Here is a 21,655-nt window from a genome sequence, read left to right on the forward strand (position 1 = left end):
AGAGCCCTGCACCAACCACTCAGCATCGCCATTACAACAGACACACCAAGGCACTACGTTAACAAGTTCCTAAAAATAAGTATTAAAAAATAATAAAAAACCCAAAGTCTCTAGATATTAAGACTACTGAAACAGAATGACATGCATCTACCTACCTTTATTTGGAGAAGTGTCGACTCCAAATAGGCTGCCTCATGTTTCAGGGTATGTCTGAGAAGAGACTCCGATAAGGAGGGCAGATCTAGGTGCCTTCAGGAAGAGCTCTGCAGGAATCCTGGACCAATGCGTTCTCTGGGACATTGTCAAAATTAGCAGTCATAGGGTAACTCCCGTGGGCACATTCTCTGCTCAAAGCCAGTTAGAAACACTTGCAATAAAAATTATGATAAGAATTCTTACCTGCTCACGTACAAACTTACCTTCAAATTACATCAAATTGCTTCTTAATGTATTTTAAAAGGCATGGCCTCCCAGACCAGCTCGAACTTTTTAAGCTTGATCCATTCAGCTACCTGACACCCCAAGATGATTCACATTTGTCTCCTGAGGCAGTAAGAATCATTTGACTGTGGTCTGACAGCATTTGTTATCATGCAGAAGCCAAGAGCAGTCCTTGATAATGCCAGAAGGGGGAAAATCAAACTGAGGAATCTAAAGAACTTTTTAGCTGGATTGAAATCAAAGTGCCTGGCAGATGACTGTGATTTTCCTGACAGCAAAGAATGGGGGAAATGTCCAAATTGCAGCTATCCTTACATTGGTCTATCAAATGAAGAGGAGCACTTGCAGTTTAACTGTTATATATTACTACTCATCTTAGGACATTAAAAAAAAAAAAAAAAAAGAAAGGCTACTATCCACAAGAGAAAAACAGATTAAGGAGCACTTTATGAATAGTTACAGAACATCAGGTAATACACTGTCTCATTAAGAAGGTAGCATGCAGCACTGCTGGCTCATTTATTAATGACTGTCCTGGTTTCAGCAGGGATAGAGTTAGTTTTCTTCCCAGCAGCTGGTATAGCGCTGTGGTTTGGATTTAGGATGAAAATAATGTCGATTACACACTGATGTTTAGTTGTTGCTAAGCAGTGTTTATAATTACGTCAAGGACTTTTCAGCTTGCCAGGCCCTGCCAGCGAGGAGGCACAAACCTTCCACAGGAGGTGCACAAGAAGCTGGGAGGGGACACAGCCAGAACAGCTGACCCAAACTGGCCAAAGAGGTATTCCATACCATATGATGTCATGCTCAGTATATATGGGGGAAGTTGGCTGGGGAGGGCCATGGCTTGGGAACTAGCATTGGTCAGTGGTTGGTGAGCAATTGTGCTGTGCATCACTTGTTTTGTATATTCTTTTATCATTATTATTATCTTTCTTTTCTGTTCTATCAAACTGTTTTTATATCAAGTCCTGAGTTTTACTTTTCTTCGATTCTCTCCCCATCCCACTGAGGGGCGGGGAGTGAGTGAATGGCTGCATGATTGTTTTAGTTACCACGGGGTTAAACCACAATAATGACCAACTGCTGAATTCAAGTCACAGTTGCAGCATAGGGTTGGTCCTTAGCTGTCAGGATCAATACTAGCCAAGGTCAGCTGCCTAGATTTCATTCGTGTAGAAAACATGCTGCAGTTTGCAAGCAAAAAAACCCCAAAACGCTACCCAGCTTGAAAGAGATGTGATTCCTGCAGATCAGCCAGTTATAGAGAAATGTTCTTTTTAAACATTCCTTTCAGGCATAACTAGGGAATTAACAGCTGAAGTGGAAAAAATGGATGATGTCTGTTTGAGCAGTATAATGAACTTCTGAAAAACAAAGGCTGATAAAAACAGTATTAGAATTTACGCTTCAGGGAAAGAAGTGTAGTTTTAGAAAAATCAGATGCAATCAGGAAAGGTTCAGATGTCAATTCCATCTTCAAAATATTGTACCTATCTCAACAAAAAGAGAATTGTTACTGTATAAGGCTCGGGGTCTTCTTTGACAGGTACATCATCTCTGACAGATGATGTATTTTTCCTCAAGAGCTCCATGCAACATCTTTACCTTAGGCATTGTGCAACACAAACTGAGGACAGCATCACACTGATCTCATACTCACTAAACTGGCAATCTGCAAGACAGGTAATCAAAGTCAGTGTTTCAATTTTGCACTGCACAGTTCTCTACAAGATTTGCCTTACTCATTTCAGCAGATAACAAGGTCTGTAACCACGCTTGCCTACAGTCAACTTACTTCATTGAGACCTATCGATATTCTGAAGTTGAGAACGTACTTACTTGTTGAAATGGTCTCTACACAGATAATGAAGGCCTATCACAGAGACAATATTCTAGCTAAGTTAACAGCCAAAAGATTTATCAGAAAAGAGAAAAAACACTAGAAGTCATGAGATTCTCCGCCTTTCTTCACCCTTTACCTGCCATTTTAGAAATAGTAACTGATCTCATTAAAATGAGTTTTGTTACAAAGAAAAACACACATTATTCACCCAGACAAGTACTCCTTTTGGTGTCAACATAATTGCTTTGAGCAAACACAGGCCAGAAAGCTCTTCAGTACATCCCTATTAAGAACTTTTTAGTGACTGTACAAGGGGCAAAATAATACCCATCATGAATTTAACTGACACTGCATGAGGAGCACGTCACCCCATAAAGCCCTACTATCGTGCTACAGCAATGATATTATGCTACTGACACAGGACTTTGCCAATCTTGCTTAAACAGTGGGGGAAAAAGGACAACAAAACAACTTACAGACTGCAAATGTATGGCAGATTTGAATGGGGCATCACTGCTTGAGCAATTTTAACAGCTTTGCCTGTTTGAGAAAGAATGAGGAGAAATGATCCATTTCCATTCAAGCGGCTCCTGAGACAAGCCCTGTTAAATGCCAGTTTCTGTAGCGCACACACACCAGCCTTTTCCCAGCCCTGCCACTGGTACACTTTTTTTACAGCTATTTGATGTGGTGTGGCTTTGGGCATGAATCTATAATTTACATGTTCACATTTCTAGCAAGATTCTTTACTGATCTGCCACTCTTTTCTACATATATTAAAAAAAAAAATCCAAAACATTCATATTAAAAACCAGCTCCTTTAAGATTAAGTGTTTGAAAACATAATGGTTTTATTTGGAGTAAAATACAACATACATACGAACAGGGACAGATGAACAAGTAGAATGCACTATTAAGAGGCTTCCAGATAAATGCAAGGCAGAGGATTACAAGCAAAAGACTTGAGAGAAGTAAGCTGTTTTCTGGTGAGGTTACAATAAAAAAGGAGATGAAAACACCGAAACCAACTTACTTCCCAAGAAAACTGCTCCATTAGCAACTTCCCGATGCTTTTTCAGATTATCATCTTAACGTTAAGAACACTGGCAAAATCAGAATCTGTATTCTGATGTTCAAATTTGTTTCAAATAAATTCAAGTGAAAAAGTATAATTCCAATTATTGGCTTTATTTGAAAGGGCCCAGCACTTCCACTATAAAGCATATTTACCTCACTATCTAATGTAAACCCCCTAGCAAAATGTTACTGACCACATTTTGCTGAGGTATGAGCCATCCAGTGTGAAATAACATTAGGGAATCTGCGTGTTTCTTTTCTCTCCTCTTTCCTTTTACTTCCACTGATGCAATTTTCACATATAATGCCACTTCATGGCTCCATTAATTATGCAGAAGTAACAACTAGAGTTTCCACTTCAGAGACATCAAAAAATCTAATGCTTTTTTTTTCCTCTTTTTTTTCTTCTTTTCTTAACAAAAATAAACTCCTTTCTTTGTAGAGAATGGTCTCAGTTCTTCAATAAGCTCCTGTTTGCTGTTTCTCAAGGAATGTTGATGGTTAACAATTAAAAACATGACTACAGAAACTAATACCTATAAATTGTACGTTTATAAGGAAGTAAGATTGGAGTTTCAGCATCTTACTAGCAATACTAAAAAGTTATTTTAAGCACTAGAAGCAAAAAATATACCATTCAAAACAAAAATTATTGAAAAATAATACCGGTCTACATTTTCTTTCTATGGCAGTTTCTGATAGATCAGATGTTCTTGGTGTTTTAGTCCTCTGGCTCATATCTGAGGATTTAAAAAAAAAAAATTAAAAAAAAATCATTAAAATAGAGTAGAAAATACCCAAGACACATTTTGTCTCCAAAGAAAATATGAAACCCAAGTAATAAATTACTTCCACTAGTGACGCTTTCCTGTCAAGGCTCACTGTATGACTTAGGGCACAGAGAAATGCATACACTTTTTAGACTACTAAATAGTAAAATGAGAGAATGACCAGAAACCTACCGAGAAATCCCAAAATACAAGCAGAAGTTTTAAGTTCCACCTCTGTCCTCCCAGAGCATAGGACTAATGCTGCCAAAGCTCACTTGACATTTGCAGAATGATGGTCTGCTACGCAATATAATGGCCAGGGTGCATCGTTCTTTACTCAGTACAGGCCTAGCCCTGTTTACATACTGCGGACTTTGCATTCCCATAAACAAGCGTGGAAGAAATAAGATAATGCCAAAGCACCTGGTACATCTCCCACCTGTGTACCTGTGTGTAGCACCTGGGGGCTTATCTACCACACCCATTAATATTTTGTATCCTCTCCATACTAAATTCTCTCATTACTTGCTACACAGTAGCTGCTGTTGCACACATCAGTCTATTCACCACCTAGCATCCATTAAAAGGATTGGCTTGTCAAAACTCGGGGAACAGCCTGTTAGAAATTATTTTTAAAGGAAAATTTATAGTCTGTTTTAGAGATAGCTTCACATTTATAACAACAAAATGGGAGCAGAACACGGATCCAGAACAAGGATCTCATTTGGACAGACAGAACAGCACCACTTACTTGGAAAGTTTTTTACGTAGATCCTTTATCTGTTCGTTCTTCTTAGTGAGAATCTCTTTCATGTTGCGATAGGCAGCTGTTTGCTGAAATTTCTTCTCTAATTCCTACATAATAATAACACCACCAAGAAATTATGAAAACCAGGCTAATATGCTGTTTAAAAAAGATGACTTGCTTTTCCTCCTCAAGTTTCAGAATAGTAGTTTCTCTAACGTTCAAATTTAGCTAGTAGATTCAAATGGTATTACTGGGAGAAACAGAGAAATACAAACTTTACTTTCTAATGAAATCAGGCTAAAAGTCTTCTGAAGACTGGGAATACCCTTTTCATTGAAAAATTTCTATGCAGACAAATGGGCAATTTTTACGTATTCATCTAGTTATAATCATGCAGTTAGTTGTGGTTTTGCTATTTTACGTATAACATGTATTTTTCCACTGAAATAACAAAACCACACTGGCACAAGTGTGACCCAGTAAACTCTGCATCCTGTAGCTTATGCTCGTTAAATTACTGATCAGTTTAAATGTAAGGATCTCATCTTTACATTACAATAAAATGCCAACCTTTTCAGCTGTGGATAGCTGATCCTGAACCTTAAGCAAGTCATGTTTTGTTGTCACCAAGTTCTCTTCCAAGAATTTTTGGTTTGCAGTAGAGTCATTCAAAGTCTTCTCAAACTGGCACTTCAAAGCTGCCACTTTATTCTCCAGTTCAGTGATATCCTGGTTTGCATTAGTCTTCAAAAGAAAAGTATTTAAAATATGTCAAATGCAAGAGAAGAAATATCAAGTGCAAAATTCCAGATAAAGTGGGTACATCTTAATTTGTAATAATTATGTTCATGCTATTCCTGTAAAGCCTAAATCAGAAGTACTTTAACTAAGAAAAAAAAAATAGTTAAAGCACTAATTTATAACTTTAAAAAAAAATTGTTAATATATGCATTTTAAAGATGGCTGGAACATCTTCTCTGCCAAGTTGAGGTTTCATGTTGTTGTACTTCACTTCTTTGGGAATTAGGTGAAGCCACAGGACAAAGTATATCACAAGAAGTTATTTAGCATACAGAAGTAGTAAATTAGTTTAAGATCTGTATGTCTATGCTAGAATGTATTTTTAAAGCAGGCAAAATATCACAGGCATCTCAAAAGCTATTACTGTAATACAGGTAGGAAAGGATGAAAGTATTAATGCTCATATTATCAACCAGGTACCAATATTGCACAGTTCTCAGATGCATTACAAAAAGAGCCTCCACAGTTGCTCGTGAAGCAACCTTCCTTTTTTCTTGTGAGAAGAAACAACCCAAATTCTTCTGGACACCAGTTCTGGGACACAAAACATTGTATTCATGTAACTGTTCTATGGATTTCCATTAAAAAAAAAACCAAAACAACCCTCTCAGGTTTAAAAGCTCAAGTTCAAACTCTCAAAAGTATAATGACTAAGGATGAGGCTGTACCAGCAGCACCTTAAAAAGAACAAAAATTTAAAACCAAGGAAGCTCTGCTCCTTTTTCTATGTGGAAGGTAAGATTTGAGCACAGGAAACCACTTGACAATGGTAGCTGTAAAGAAGAAAAGCTTATTTTGAATTTTGAAACGGAGTCCAAGGATGCAATGCCAAAAAGCACTACATTATACAATGTTTTGGATTGGAATAGACAGCGATCATTTTTCTAAACTGTGACATAAGTCAGTTATGGAAAAATTCTAAATCCTTAAGTTAAACTGATCCAACAGAGCAGTTATTCCCAAACTGTGGTTCACACTTGGTGTGCAGAACTATATTAAACTATTAAAAAAACTTCGGACCAACAAAAACAAGAAAAAGAAGTCTGCTGAGCTAACAGTTGGTCCTTAAGAACCATTGTGGTTTGGCAGTCATCTGTTTGTCCAAAGAGTTTGAAAACTACTGCTTTAATGAGCAACTGGGTTCGTATGATTTTACTTACCCCATCCTATAAAAATAGGGAATGAAACCAGATAAAATTTAGCATTTTCTCCAAACAACTAATACTTTAATTGATTAAATAAAGTAGTACATTTCAGCACTATATCTACTAGCTAATTTCAACAGCATGTATATCCCTGTAAATGGAAAATGTAAAAGCTGGAGAAGAAAGTGACAGATTAGAGAGACCAAATTAAGTCATGAAAGCTGAAGATACTCACCAGCCCTGACAGTGAGCCCAATTCATGTTTAACCAGAAAAGTAAGATAAGATTTGGTTCCAATCTTTTAAAGCTACAAACACTATTATCCAGGATTTAATAAACCCCTTTAGTATTTTAAACCTTTAATAATTTAAGGCTTAACAAAACAGATAAAGAAAATATTTGCCATGACTGATAAATCAAGTTCGCTATTAAATAATAATATTAAATACAGATTTTGAAAGTTACTAGATAAAATTATATTAAAAAAGCCAAGTACATACCATAAACCAGATAGAAAGCAAAATAAAAAGAAATCAGGATTAAAATATGAAAATTAAAGTGGAAATGTTTTATGATATTGAACTTCACTTCCAAATCTGTAAATACCGCAGGAATTAAAAAAGTCAATTTCTCAAAATAATGGGATTAAAATGTTCTAGTTTTGTTAAAAGTTTGAACTGAAAAGTTTTAAATTGAAGAAACACATGTGAACAAACTTCAGAAAATTCTAATTATTGACAAAATAAAAGTACAAACTTAAAAAAACCTAAGGTGACCTGAACAGATTTATTTGTGTCAACCTGCATGACTTCTGGTTTCTTATGGTTTTTTTCTGCAGCAGAAATTCACTATGTTTGAATCCTCATTTACAAAAACGATTAAGAACCTCAAGTAGTAAAAATAAACAGTGAACCATTTCTGGCAGTATGCTGATATGGGTAGAACTACATAAAATCAAACTTTTTTTATGTCATTTGACTCATGATCATTGACATTTGTAGCAAAACTTCAACTGATGTTTAAGAATACAAGATGCTGGACATGTAAGTATTTAGGTTTTTAAAGTCTGAAGTGAGAAGCAGCAAGCTTGACTTGTCCATGTCAATATCATGCATGACAAATGCTTGAAAGAATTAGTGTTTTATTTTTGCTACGAAAACCAAATTAGATATCATTTGTTCATTACTAAACAGCAATAAACAAACCAAAATAAATTTATATCTGTTAATACAAATATCACCCCTGATAACACGAACTCCGGAATACTACTTCCTGATAGTACCCGGAATAATACTTTCTGATAAGAACTTATCATAAAACGTGTCATAAAATCAACTAATTTTCTGGATTATCTACTGACTGACAGACCAGCAGGAACATGACAATACTAACTTGAACATTTGTATTTGCCAGAAAACAAACACACCATACAGACCAACTTTATAGATGTATAGGCAACAGTTGTGTTCAACGGGGGTGGTGATGAGGGAAATCTTAATTATATTTACCTTTTGATCTCCTTGGATCATCTGTAAATCCTTCAGTGACTTCTCTAGTTTGGACTTTTCATCTAGTGCAGCTGTAGCCTGTGATACAGTGAAACCGTAAAACCTCAGAAACATATTTTAATTGAAAACATAAGAACAATAACCGTGGGATTCTTACGTAGATATTTTTTAATACATAAACAGCATTAAGCATCCAAGCTTACAAGGAATTTACCTGTGTTTCTATGGTCTTGAGTCTGGTCTTCAACTTTTCATTTTCTTCTTGGAGACAAGCAACTGTCTTTGGGTTAATGAACACAAAAAAGTTTGTGAACACTCTTGTGCTATTTTGAATTTCCCAAATTATTTTTGGTAAGAAAAATGCTTCATAGCTTAGGAAAGCAAACAAGCTTCTAAATGCTTATAAAAATGGCCTTCATAAGAAATCAGTAATCCATTTATTTATTGTGTTTTCTGCCTCAGTCAACAAGAAATTTAAGTCTCCAATTCTACTGTAATATATAGGACCATTCACTTAAATTTGGCACACGCTTTCCTGAATTGAGATTAGTCAGCTCAGCATCTCGATACTAACAAGATTCATGATAAAGAAAATTGCATGTTCAGAGATGCAAATCTCATTGCTGCTCATCATTTGTATTTTCAATCAACAGGCAAATAAGAATTCATCCAGAGTTCCTGTTTAAAAGGGACAAATACCAGGTTACTGTATGTCACATTCTGCATCACAGGAAATAGCCATGCTTTATCAGTCAGAGTAAATTCACCACAGAAACTTTGAATTGTTTTTGAAGAAAACAATTAATAAAAAAATAGACAGGCATCAGATGCACATATTCAACAAAAACTGTTATGAAACAGATTTTGAAATTATTTTTGAAAGAGAACTACATTGATCTATAAGTAAAATACAAGTCCGAATTCTTGTATGCTTTAATTATCTTAATGGGTAACAACAATTTGATTCAGACACTGGACTTGACAGATCACTTTGGTAATGCAGACTAGAAAACAGAAAACAAAACTCCTTGCTAATATCTTGAGTGCCCATAACTTAAAAGTACATTTTAAGAAGTGTGGCATTTTAAAAAAAGTTCAGTCGAACTAAACGAGTTCAATACCTAATAAGAACTATTGATTACATTGAATACTAGAATGTGTTTTGTAATTCTGAAAATCTTTAGCAAGTGGGAAATCAGAAGTCTTCAAAGCTAGTAAATTCCAAATTCTTTAAGCATCTGTTTCTTTAGGAAGAATTCAACCAACTAACAAAAGAAAAAAACCTGAATGTAATAGGATTGACTTAGTGATACAGAAAATGTTTGATAACCTAATCATTTCAGCCAGCTACATATTTTAATTTACTACTTTGCTGGAAAGCCAGCCAGCTGCACAGAACAAACTGAATACTGGTTTCTACTAATTTACCTCATTAAATGGTAAAATAAATAATTACAAAGGCCGAAAAGTCTTTGCAAAAGAAAGTTCAATATTGCAATACATGTGCACAATAAATGTAAGATGCTTTACAATATTTATTAACTTATTAGCATTTTACTTTACATTCTGGGTTATATTACCTTGATGTCTATATAGTGGCAGGCAGATTATACAAATATTGCTGTACAGCTATCCAGTTCAGTTGAACAAGCAGAATGGTAATTAACTACAACTGCACGAACAGACAAGTTCTTACCTTGTTTAGCAGCTCTGACCCACCTTCATTTAACGGAGCCAGTTTTGGTTTAATGAGATCTGCACTGGGCTAAAGAAATAATAAAGGTTAAAAAATTAAATTATACAAATTTCTAGGAAGAAGAACAACTATTCCTTTAGTCTGTAAAATAACTATTGACGGTCAATTCAGCTTTCTTTTGTAAAGCAAACGAATGACCTTTTATTTCAAGTTCATTTTTTTACTGGTATCTTGGCTCCTAAGTTATATACTTCACTTTCAGCTAAAGTCAAACAGAAATACTGCATAGAGACATAAAAGGATTGCAAACTTGAATTTACAAAAGACTACTGATGCTGCAGCAACCAAAAGACAAAAGAGTATGGAAAACAGAAAAAAATATTTGAGTGATTGTAAGAATATTTACACAGTTCAAAATAATTTTCTTATTTTAAGTATTAATATATAAGATATATTAACTAAATACATATTTATGCTACAAACCAAATAAGGTGTAACCATAATCATACAAGATAAGTTAGAGTCACATCTGTATTGTGGAATCTTCTCAACTCTTGACTCCATGTTGGGACAAAGCCTCGGGACAAGCGAATGTCCCTACCTTACCCCAGTGACCAGGGGAAAGGAATCCAGGAGCAGACACTCCAACACATCCCAGGTCTAGCTGAACTTTGGGATGAGGATTATGAGGCATGCTCCAGGCGTGCAGAATCCACAATCTGGAAACAGCCAAGGCAATTCAGCATAAGCATTGGTGCCAAACTGCAAATCACTACTGTTTGGAGACTTCCAAAGATTGCTTTGAAAAAGGAGGAGGTTTTCATTTTGTTTTTCTCTCTTAAGCACAGAGTCAATACTAAGTATTTTAAACATCTGCCATGACTCCACGTGACATTTGATTATGATTTGATTAAAATAAAGCTCTACCTTCTTGTTCGAAGATGTAAACTCTGACTTTTCAAACTCAGCAACCTGTTCCAACAATTCCCTTGAAAAGAAAGAGGGAGGCATTTATTTACTAAAATAGCTATGCTATGAAACACATTTTACCAGGCTGATGTTACACTCCTTATTGCATGTAAGATTCTTGTTAGAAGTACAGAATGAAGTCCTATGCAAATACAGTAAATGCAACAGATAATGTCATGCAATGGTATGGTATATGCACTGGAACGGTAAGATTTAGCATCCTTGATCAAAATATAATCTACTCAGACAGAAAAGGCTTTTTATTAAAATGCTATCATCTCCTTTAAGTGATTAATTCAAGTAAGAATATTACCAATAAAAACATCTTCCCGAGATACTTGAAATTATTGTGTGTCTTGTTAATTTATAGATGGAAGACCTGAAGCCAACCTATCATCAATACAATAGTAGAAGAACAGTTTTTTATGGTAAGGAAAAGAATGCAAATAGTCAACACTTCGAAGTTTTCTTATTACTGAAAGGCATTCTGTTCTGCCCAATATACATTACCGATTCTCCAAATCAGAGACGTCTGTTTGTAACTTAAGGTACCATTTCTCAGCCTGTGAAAAGAGCTGCCGCAGAAGTAAAACATTGGTGTAAGTTGTATTTATGAGCTCTGACTCCACTTCACTGTGTACAACAGTCCGCAGTCCATCCAACATGTCTATCACCTCATCAACTGTGAAGGTCTCCTCAACAAGTCTAAACAGAGCAGTCAAGATGAGTCATGTATGATGAAGGGAAGAGTTTTGCATTGTTACAAGACCTCACTACACAGGTATCACTCATATAAAGGAATATTCTTCTGAAAACATCCACTGTCAGTAGTTACTAGGTGACTGAGGCACTACTAATTGTATTTAATTTTGTTACTGCATTTAAATTTTCTCTTGGTAACATTACAATCACAAATATTACTTCTGTTACAGTCTTACATCAAATTTAGACATCAGAAGCAAGATATAAAGCAATGTCATGCTGTCAATATCTATGTTAATTCCTAAAAATTTGAACAACTTAGTTTTAAAAGGACTTGACTTGTAACATTTGGAAAATTATTGGGTCCTTCCTCCTCACTAAGAACATACAAATGTAAGCAGAGAAAAGCCACTCCCTGAAGCATTTAAACCTGCAATTGTTCCTAGCATATTTTGCTTTATTCTTGGCTCAGAACCCCACCTCCCTGTCCCTGGCCCCTGTACCTGCTTTCCTTAAGGTCCTGAAAACAAGAATCCACTGTTTTGAGACACAGGCCACGCTTGAAACGAGCAAAGCGCATGTAGTTGATCACTTCATTCTGGTGGTGCTCATTAAGGCCTAGCTCTGCCTGCAGACAAGGATTTAAGTGCAAAGATAAATATACACTGAAATAACTAAAAAGGAGCATAAGTATTGCTACGACTTGCCTTCTGACTACTTTCTGTGCTTGCTTTCATAGGGTTATCATGTTAACCAGTATGTTAAAAAACAACCATATTTTCTTATGTGTAATCCCTATATACCTTACATAAGTGCTCCCCCTTTAAAAGGGCCAGTACTTGGAAAAAGTCAAGGGACCAGTACCCTCAGAAAAGTCATACAAAATCAGAGACAATCAGAGGATCCAGAACCAGAATGACTGCAGGGGAAAGGAAGCTCTTGGATAAATTTGTCTTTGTATTACATGTACACATGCATAATGTAGCTGAATGATGTATCTTTTATAGATGTACTAACAAAAATACACAGGAAAGTATGTTACGTTTCTTTGTTAGTTTATATGTAAAATACTGAGACTTCCCATATAATCTTAAGTGATAATCTGAATTTGTTTCTCAACAGCCTATTGTCCAGAAACAAATATTCCCAGGGCAAATTAAGAAGGAAGCAGTTTTAGATCTGGCTAACTAGCCCTTCTATGTATCTCTCTGTTTCAGAAGGAGTACTGGCATGGCCAACTACATTAGAATAAATCTTGCTCGTGCAAATAGAACAAATCACAGGGAGGCACAACAGGGCGCGAATGGGAGTTTATAATCACAGTCCCTGGAGAGGTGATGCAACCAAAGGTGAAGTCCATTTCATTTGCTCCAATGTAGTGGGTTAGCATTGCTGGTGTTGGAGACAGCAATGTAGCAACTGAGACAAAACAGTTAATCTGATCACCTTGCCCTTATTAATCCAACTGCACAGGGTAGCTCCAATGAAAATGCAATACTGTAATACCTGGGGTGAACAATACTGAAAACATGAGCATAGATCTCAACTGCCTGGAAGTTAAAGGCAGGCTAGGAAACAACAACAGCAGTAAATAAAAGAGGGTCTCACAACATGGTTGCAAATCCAATGTCTCCCACAAAGTCACATATCTTGCACATGAGAGAACACATGAAAGCTCAATTCATGTTTTCTTTGCTGTTGCTGGGTTTTCTTTAGATGAAAAGTTTCTATTCATTACAGATAGAAAGGAAAACATATGTCAGCACCACTGCTGAAATCTCACAAACCAGAGAGCAGCTACAAAAGGACATTAAACTAGTAAATAAATCTGTAAGTGCAGGCCAAAGACACAGGTGATCTCCAAGCGCAGTTAACCAACTGGGGCATCGGATCCTGCAAAAACCCCAAGCCCCACTAGTCTCCGCAGGGTCCAACGGGGGTGGCACGGATGTCCGGGACGGCAGGCGGCGGCGGCGGCAGCAGCCCCCTTGAGTAGCCCCCACATGACAACGGGCCGCCTCCCCCCGGCAGGACTTGACCTGGCCGCCTCCCTGCCCAGCCTCCAGGCCGGCCCACGGCGACAGCCAGCCGACGCGGAGAGCCTCATCACAGCTACGGCGCTGCTCGGCGGGGCTCTGCCCCGCGGCAGGGAGCAAGGCAGGCCAGACGGTGACGCCATCCTCCGCCCCGAAGAACTGACGGCCAGAGACGGCTCCGCTACTCACCATGGCGGCCCCTTCGCCGGCGCTCGGACGACGGCCGAACTCAGCGGCTGACGGTTGCCATGGAGAACGAAGCCTCGCGAGTGCCATCGCTGCGCTCCTATTGGCGGCGACTCCCTCACGTGACTCGCATCGCCCGCCCCCGGGCGTTGCGCAGCCGCGGCTCCGGCGCCCACCTCTTCTCGGCGGGCGGCAGCGGCCGTTTCCCGGGGCAACAGGCCCCAAGGCCTGCCGCCGGGCCTGGAGAGCAGGGCTGCCGGGCCTCGGCTTGCGGCCGCGCTGGCCTGGGCAGGTTTCGCTCGGTTCTTCCTTCACCTCGATGGAAACGGTGATGGGCGGAGGCGGGAGGAAGCTTGTAGGAAGCTGTGGGAGGGTTTTTTTGCTATATCTGTTTTTTGGGGTTTTTTTGTTTGCTTGTTTTTCTTGAAGCCGTCAGAAAATAAAAGAGTTGTTCAGCTTTTGGGATTGTTTCTCTCGCTGTTCAAATGTGAATGAATGTGTGAGTCTCCTGGGGGCAGAAGTTCTGGCGGTTGGACGGAGGTGGGCAAAATGCATGGGAACCTCTTAAAATGGTAACAAAAAGGTAGGTGTGTATGCATTCATAAGCTTTGTAATTGGTAAGCCGGTTTTGTTTAGGAGCCCTATTCCACACTGAGATTTTGGCATTTGGTTACAAATTTGTTCTGTTACATGTTACAAATCTGATCTGTTCTGGTACATATTACTGCAGTAATGCTGCTGAAACCTAATGCCTCTGATTCCATAGCCTAACGCTCCGATACTGGGCTGGTGTAACGGAGCGAACACTCACAGCACACAATCACAGCATGTGTGACGGCAGCAGGGACCTCTGGGGTTCATCTGGTCCAACCCCCCTGCTCAAGCAGGGCCACCCAGAGCCAGGTCCGTGTCCAGACGGTTCTGAGTATCTCCAGGGATGGAGACCCCATCACCTCCCTGGGCAACCTGTGCCAGCGCTTGGTCTCACCCTCACAGTGAAAAAGTGTTTCCTGATGTTCAGGGGAAACCTCCTGTGTTTGAGTTTGTGCCCATCACCTCTGGTCCTGTCACTGGGCACTGCTGGAAAGAGCCTGGCTCTGTCCTCTTTGTGCTCTCCCTTCAGATATTTGCACACACTGATAAGATCTCCTTGAGCCTTCTCTTCTCCAGGCTGAACTGTCCCAGCTCTCTCAGCCTTTCCTCACAGGAGAGATGCTCTGGTCCCTCCATCCTCTTTGTGGCCCTTTGCTGGACTCTCTCCAGTAGCTCCATCTCTTTTTGGTACTGGGGAGCCCAGCACTGGACCCAGCACTCCAGGTGTGGCCTCACCAGTGATCTGCTGCTGTTTCTTAGGGAAGCCACAGCAAATTCTTGGCTCAGATAAGAGTAATAGCTTTTAAATATGGATAATAACATGCATGTGACAGAATCTGAAATTATTAAGAGTCTTTGTTTATAATGTTCTAGTGTTGGACAGATGCCTACATTATGGTTAGTGCTTAATAAAACCAAAACCTGACACTCCTAAATTTAGTTTTCCTTGTGGTCCATAAAGCAAACACCCAGAACTGAAGCAACAAACAGAAATCACAGCAATAATTATCTCTAAAACCAGATGGATGCAACAAAAATGAAATAAATGTTATTTTCTCAGCAAAAGCAGCATGTACATGGACTCAAGTATAAACAGTTCATGCCATTTGAAGCATTTTAAAAAACATGAAAGGATCAGTCTTAATCATATCAGGGCTTTACAAATCAATTTTAATGAGCTTTGTTTATAGGTGATAATCTATTAACACAAATATTTTCAGTATCTTTTCACAGCAGCCATAAAAAATATGAGGTTTACAATTTTTTGTAAAGTTGGTAGAAATTAGATAGTATATACTAAAGCCCACTTGTTTATAATGTGCCTATTACCAACACTTGTCACTTCCATATGCAATACGCTAGATTTTTCTGTGTTCTTTACAGTTATTACAATGGTTTTGTCTACAAAATGCACTGTGATCATGAATACATTAGTCCAGTGACACGATTGTACTTTTAATCATTTTCAATTTTATGATCAAGGAATTACGATGCCAACGGATTAAGTACCAAAACCCAAGTGGGGAATCTTTAGTCAGACGTTTCCACCTGTCAATTATCAGCTGCATCAGCTGGAACAAATTGCTGTGCTACAGGTTTGTCCCTGTAAACAGGGAATGACTCTGTCCCAGCATTGCATATGGGTGGTATCAGGAAGATTTCTGAATTTAAAAAAATGCTTTCAGATGCCTGCATCAGAAGTCCTGTGTATATGCAAAGTATCACATACCTTGTCAGGAGTAAAATGCCACTCCTGATATTTCTGCATTTATATGTTACGGTTCTAATGTAATCAGGATGATTGTGTCCTTTATGTGGTGCAAGGGGATTCATGTAAAATAGTCTGGTGAAGGACTCAAATGGCAAACGTATTTTAGCTGTGCTGAGGCTGAGGCTCAGAACTGGGCTTGTCTAGCCTGGAGAAAAGGAGGCTGAGGGGAGACCTTCTCACTCTCTACAACTCCCTGAAAAGAGGTTGTAGCCAGGGGGTGTCAGTCTCTTCTCCCAAGTAACAAGCAACAGGACAAGAGGAAATGGCTTCCAGTTGTGCCAGGGGAGGTTTAGATTGGATGTTAGGAACAATTTCTTCATTGTGAAAGGGTTGTCAAGCCTTGGAAGAGGCTGCCCGGGGGAGTGGTTGAGTCACCATCCCTGGAGGTATTACAAAAAAGACCTGTAGATGTGGTGCTTCGGGACATGGTTTAATGGTGGACTTGGCAGTGCCAGGTGAACGGTTGGACTTGATGATCTCAAAGGTCGTTTCCAACCAAAATGCTACTAGGATTCTCTGAAGGATGCTGGGTGAGGGGTGGCGGGCAGGGCTGCGCATGGGGGGCCTGTCCCCTCCATGTCACAGTGCCAGCACCCGGCAACGCAGCAGTCACAATGCCCTGGGGCAGGGTAAAAGACAGCCCAGACACATCCCAGAGGAAGTCCTTGAGGAGCTGCTGGAATTACCTGGAGGGAGGGAGGGAGGCTGGAGGCTGGACGAGGCTGCTGGAGGTTCTTCCCTGCAAGACCGGCTCCTGGTGGGGCCAGAGTCAAAGCCCATCTGATGGATGGATGGATGGATGGAGGGATGGATGGATGGATGGTGGATGGATGGAGGGATGGATGGAAATGCTGCTTGAGCCCTCAGGGAACAGACACCAGCTCCTCCTCTTCTGGAGATGAGAACCACCGCCAACCCCAGTGGCAAGACCAAAGGAATGCCTTCTGGAGGAGCACCTGGGGAGCACTGCACAGCTCTCTGTCCTCACGCCCTGCAGAGCCAGGGGCAGCAGATGTAAGAAATGGGATGCAGAGATGTTGCCAGGGGTCCCCGTGTTTTGGAGCACCCACTGGTGTCTTGCCAGGTGCGGGAAGGATTGTTGCCCCTGAGGTCGACCAGGCTGGGGGCATTCGGCCACTCTGGGAAGCCTCTGAGATGATGGCTCCAGGCTGAGGGAGAACAGGGCTTGGGCATCTCCTGGGAGGCGTGAGCAGCCTGTGGGACGAGGAGGCCGCTCTTGCTCACATGCTCAGGGAACAGCCGATCGCCAGCTTTGGGGTCAGGAAGGAATTTTCCCCCGGGGCAGATTGGCACTGGTCCCCGGGGGTTTTTTGCCTTCCTCTGCAGCATTGAGCAGGACCACTTGTCAGGGCTCCTCAGGTCCGTTTTGGCCAGGTTACTGCCTGCTGCTCACGCACCACAAAGATGGCCTCTCGTGCCCTGCAGCTGCGGGGAGGAAGGCTTTTTTTCCCCACACGCTGGGCTAGCAAGTGTCTCCAGGAGTTTTTGTCTTCCTCTGCAGCACGGCCCCTTGCCAGGGCTCCTTTGGGCCATTTTGGCGAGGTGCCTGCTGCTGGTGCTCCATGAAGGTGGCCCTCGTGCCCCGCACGTGGAGGGAGGAAGCCCTTGCTCTCTCGGGCTCTCTTGCCCATCGCTGGCCGAGAAGCACAGCAGAGCAATTTTTGGAGGGCAAAAAGTAGGGCTGCCATCCATAAGTGTAATCCTTTGGAAAATACTACGCACCTCCTCCTCCTCCTCTTTTGCGTGTGATGGGCGCTGGTTCTCATTCTTCAAATTCTCCCTCTTCAGGAAACAGGGACCGCTCAGCCTGTTTTCCTGCTGCCATAGTGCTTGCATTGTCCATCCTAAAGTGATCTGTGACATTGGCGATAGTCCTTTCTTCTCAAGGGCGGAAACAAAAAAGGAATGTAGAAACGCAAGAGAAAAAATAATTATAAACTAGGACTGTCAATGTTTTGGGAGGTTTTTTGGATACGCCAAGGTAAATATTCATGCGAAAAAAATGTATTACAAAAATCAAGAGCAAAAAAGCACATTCCGAAGACTTTTCTGTTTGTTCTGGAGAGTGTGGCCTTTGCGCATCAGTCAGTCACCTGCTTTCATGTTTCTGGCAAAGGTTAATAGTTGATTCACTATAATAAGCATGCACCCGGCTCCCCACACGCCTTGGGGGATTTGCAACTTTCTGTGGCTCTTGCTTTGCTTCGCCAGGCTTCAAGTGATGTTTTTTTCAAGCCCAGGTGAGGATTGCATCAGCCTGCTGCTGGCTCCACGTGCGCAGCGTGCTGCTGCTTGTGAGCATCTGCTGGGAAACAGGTGGAGAAAAAGACAATAAACTCCTGTATACCACTTGTAACCTTTGTGATCTGTGTCCTTGGAAGTGGTTTTGGGGCTGAAAAAGGCCCTGGCCTTTGAGGCAAAGAACAGCCTGATCATGATTGGAGTCCTTGGGAGGGGAGGGAAAGGGATGGGGAAGGGAGGGGGAAGGAGAAGGGAATAGTTCACCTGGAAGGGACCTACAGTGATCATCTAGTCCCACTGCCTGACCACTTCAGGGCTGACCAGAAGTTACAGCATGTTCTTACGGGCATTGTACAAATGCCTCTTCAACCCTGACAGGCCTGGGCCAGCGACCACCTCTCCAGGAAGCCTGTTCCAATGTTTTGCCACCCGCCCACTAAAGAAATGCTTCCTAATGTCCAGTCTAAGTCTCCTGTGATGCAGGTTTGAGCCATTCCCACATGTCCTCTCACGGGACCCCTGGGAGAAGAACTTGGCACCTCCTTCCCCACTTCGTCTCCTCAGGAAGCTGCAGAGAGCAATGGCCCCTCAGCCTCCTTCTCTCCAAACTAGACAAACCCAAATTCCTCAGCTGCTCCTCACAGGAATTCTTTCCAGCCCTTTCACCAGCTCTGTTGCCCTCTGGACGCATTCGAGAACCTTCATGTCCTTCTTAAATGGTGGGGCCCAGACTGCACGCACTACTGAAGGTGAGGCCGCACCAAGGCTGAGTACAGTGGGATAATCCCTTCTTTGGGCCGGCTGGTTACGCTGTGTTTGGTGTCCCCCGGGACAGGGTTTGCCCTCCTGGCTGCCAGGGCATGCTGCTGGCTCTCATTGAGCCTGCTGCCAACCAGCACCCCCAGACCCCTTTCTGCAGGGCTGCTCTCCAGCCACTCCTCTCCTAATTTATACTTTTCCCAGTGTTACTCCGTCTCAAGTGCATAATCCAGCATTTGGACTTGTTAAATCTCATGCCATTAATGATTGCCCAATGCTCCAATCTATCTAGATTCCTCTGCAAGGCATCTTATCCCTCAGGATAGTCATCAGCACCTCCCAGTTTGATACCATCAGCAAACTTGGTAATGGTGCATTCCACTCTTGCCTCCAGATCGTTGATAAAAATATTGATCAGAGCTGGCCCCATAATTGAGCCCTGAGGAATATCGCTGGTGCCTTGTCTCCTGCCAGATGTAGCCCCATTCACTGCAGCCCTCTGAGCCCTGCCCTTCAGCCAGTTCTTCACCCAGCACACTGCGTGTCTGCTCATCTCACAGCTGGACAACCTGTCCAGAAGAATGCTGTGAGGGACAGTATCAAAAGCTTTATTAAAATCCAGAAAAACTACATCCACCACCTTCCCTTCATTCTTCATCCGCTAGACAGGTGAAACTTATAAACTTACTGAAATGTCAAAACATCTAAGAAGGAAATATAAAAAAAAAATCCGAGATAAGAATCCACATTAGTATATTTGTGATATACTTTCTCTTCACTCCTCCTTACTTCATTTTAACACAGTGAGGCAGACAGATAATATACACATTTTCTTTTAATATGATCACTAAGGATTTCAGAGTAGGACCAGATTTTTAACAGATACAGTTAAATTAGAGAACATTTGACAAACTACATGTCTGTGATCTTTTAAAGTGACTCAGCTGAGGTGCTGGATGCTACTGGCTACCCACATGAAATCATAGTTTCTGCTGTCACAAGCGTGATTTACCATTACCCGTCTTTTCTGCAAAAGCACTGATAATATTGTGCGTGCTGACATCATGCATTGAATGAAACCCATTAATCCTCCTTACTAGAAATTACGTTTGGCCTTGTAAAACATTTCAATAAATAAAGTTATTAAAACATACATTTAACTAGGATGGTCTGATTGTTGTTTAACCTGGCCAGCAGCTAAAACAACCCCACAGCTGTTTGCTCACTTCCCCCCGCTCCCCTAGTGGGATGGGGGAGAAAATTGAAAAGAAAAAAAAAATGGTAAAACTCATGGGTTGAGATAAAGACAGTTTAATAGGACAGAAAAGGAAGATAACAACAACAAAACCAACAACAACAACAATAATAATAAAAGAATATACAAAACAAGTGATGCACAGCACAATTTCTCACCACCCAAAGCTGATGCTCAGCTAGTTCCCAAGCCACGCCACCTCCTGGCAATCCCCCAGTTACATATGGAGCATGATGTCATATGGTATGTGTTGTGGTTTTACCCTAGCTGGCAGCTGAGCACCACGCAGCTGCTCGCTCACTCCCCCCCATCAGGATGGGGGAGAGAATTGGAAAAGTTGAAGTGAGAAAACTCGTGGGTTGAGATAAAGACAGTTTAATAGGTAAAGCAAAAGCCACGCACACAAGCAAAGCAAAACAAGGAATTCGCTCACCGCTTCCCATGGGCAGGCAGGTGTTCAGCCATCTCCAGGAAAAGCAGGGCTCTGTCACGTGTAATGGTTACTTGGGAAGACACATGCTATCACTCCAAACGCCGCCATCTCCCCTCTTCCTCTTTCCCCAAGCTCCTTATAAACTGAGCATGATGTCATATGTTATGGAATATCCCTTTGGCCAGTTTAGGTCAGCTGTCCTGGCTGTGTCCCCTCCCAGCTTCTTATGCACCCCCAGCCTTCTCGTTGGCAGGCCAGTATGAGAAGCTGAAAAGTCCTTGACTGCTGGGCAGCAACTAGAACATCAGTGTGTTATCAACATTATTCCCATCCTCAATCGAAACCACAGCACTATACCAGCTGCCAGGAAGAAAATTAACTCTACCCCTGCTGAAACCAGGACACTGATGCAGTTTAAAATGGTGAAGCCTGAATACATTCTTTTGATTGAATGAAGACCTGGAACAACTGTGCAAAATTAATTTTGAAAAACTCATGGCTAAACACTCCTTTGAGAATTTGAGAAAATGAGAAGGCATCACACCTAGAAAACCACATTCTAGCCCCAAAAGAATGTCTAATCCATCTAAACTAAGAGTTTAGTAATTTACTGATTTCAGCATCATTAAAAAAGTCAAATATGTCTTTGTCAA

General features: G+C 40.9%; 1 protein-coding gene across 3 annotated transcripts; it reads right to left on the reverse strand.

Annotated features, from left to right (window-relative positions):
• Positions 1–1,376: 1,376 nt before the first annotated feature.
• Positions 1,377–14,042, reverse strand: LZTFL1 (leucine zipper transcription factor like 1). Of its 3 annotated transcripts, XR_008575942.1 has the most exons (12): positions 13,932–14,042; positions 12,210–12,334; positions 11,515–11,709; positions 10,963–11,023; positions 10,036–10,104; positions 8,554–8,619; positions 8,340–8,417; positions 5,456–5,629; positions 4,889–4,992; positions 4,034–4,107; positions 2,767–2,830; positions 1,377–2,119 (listed from the first exon to the last, which is right to left on the reverse strand). XR_008575942.1 is itself a non-coding variant. In XM_054817312.1 (10 exons), exons 1-10 carry the CDS (start codon positions 14,016–14,018, stop codon positions 4,089–4,091), a joined length of 978 nt encoding a protein of 325 aa, XP_054673287.1. In that variant the 5' UTR covers positions 14,019–14,042; the 3' UTR covers positions 3,122–4,088. The 3 variants fall into 3 exon arrangements, 1 of the variants encoding a protein (XP_054673287.1); XR_008575943.1 differs by having other exon boundaries at positions 1,377–2,830; XM_054817312.1 differs by lacking the exons at positions 1,377–2,119; positions 2,767–2,830 and having other exon boundaries at positions 3,122–4,107.
• Positions 14,043–21,655: the final 7,613 nt, after the last annotated feature.

Source organism: Grus americana, chromosome 2 (assembly GCF_028858705.1).
Source record: "Grus americana isolate bGruAme1 chromosome 2, bGruAme1.mat, whole genome shotgun sequence".
NCBI lineage: Eukaryota > Metazoa > Chordata > Aves > Gruiformes > Gruidae > Grus > Grus americana.

Bases quoted from the DNA above. Each gene is read 5' to 3' on its own strand.
- LZTFL1 (XM_054817312.1), bottom strand. From the start codon at position 14,018: ATGGCACTCGCGAGGCTTCGTTCTCCATGGCAACCGTCAGCCGCTGAG. The intron at 12,335-13,931 runs GTGAGTAGCGGA...CCTTGTCTGCAG, and splicing joins CCGGCGAAGGGGCCGCCATG to GCAGAGCTAGGCCTTAATGA. The intron at 5,630-8,339 runs GTAAATATAATT...TTTCTTTTGAAG, and splicing joins TGATCCAAGGAGATCAAAAG to ACTAATGCAAACCAGGATAT.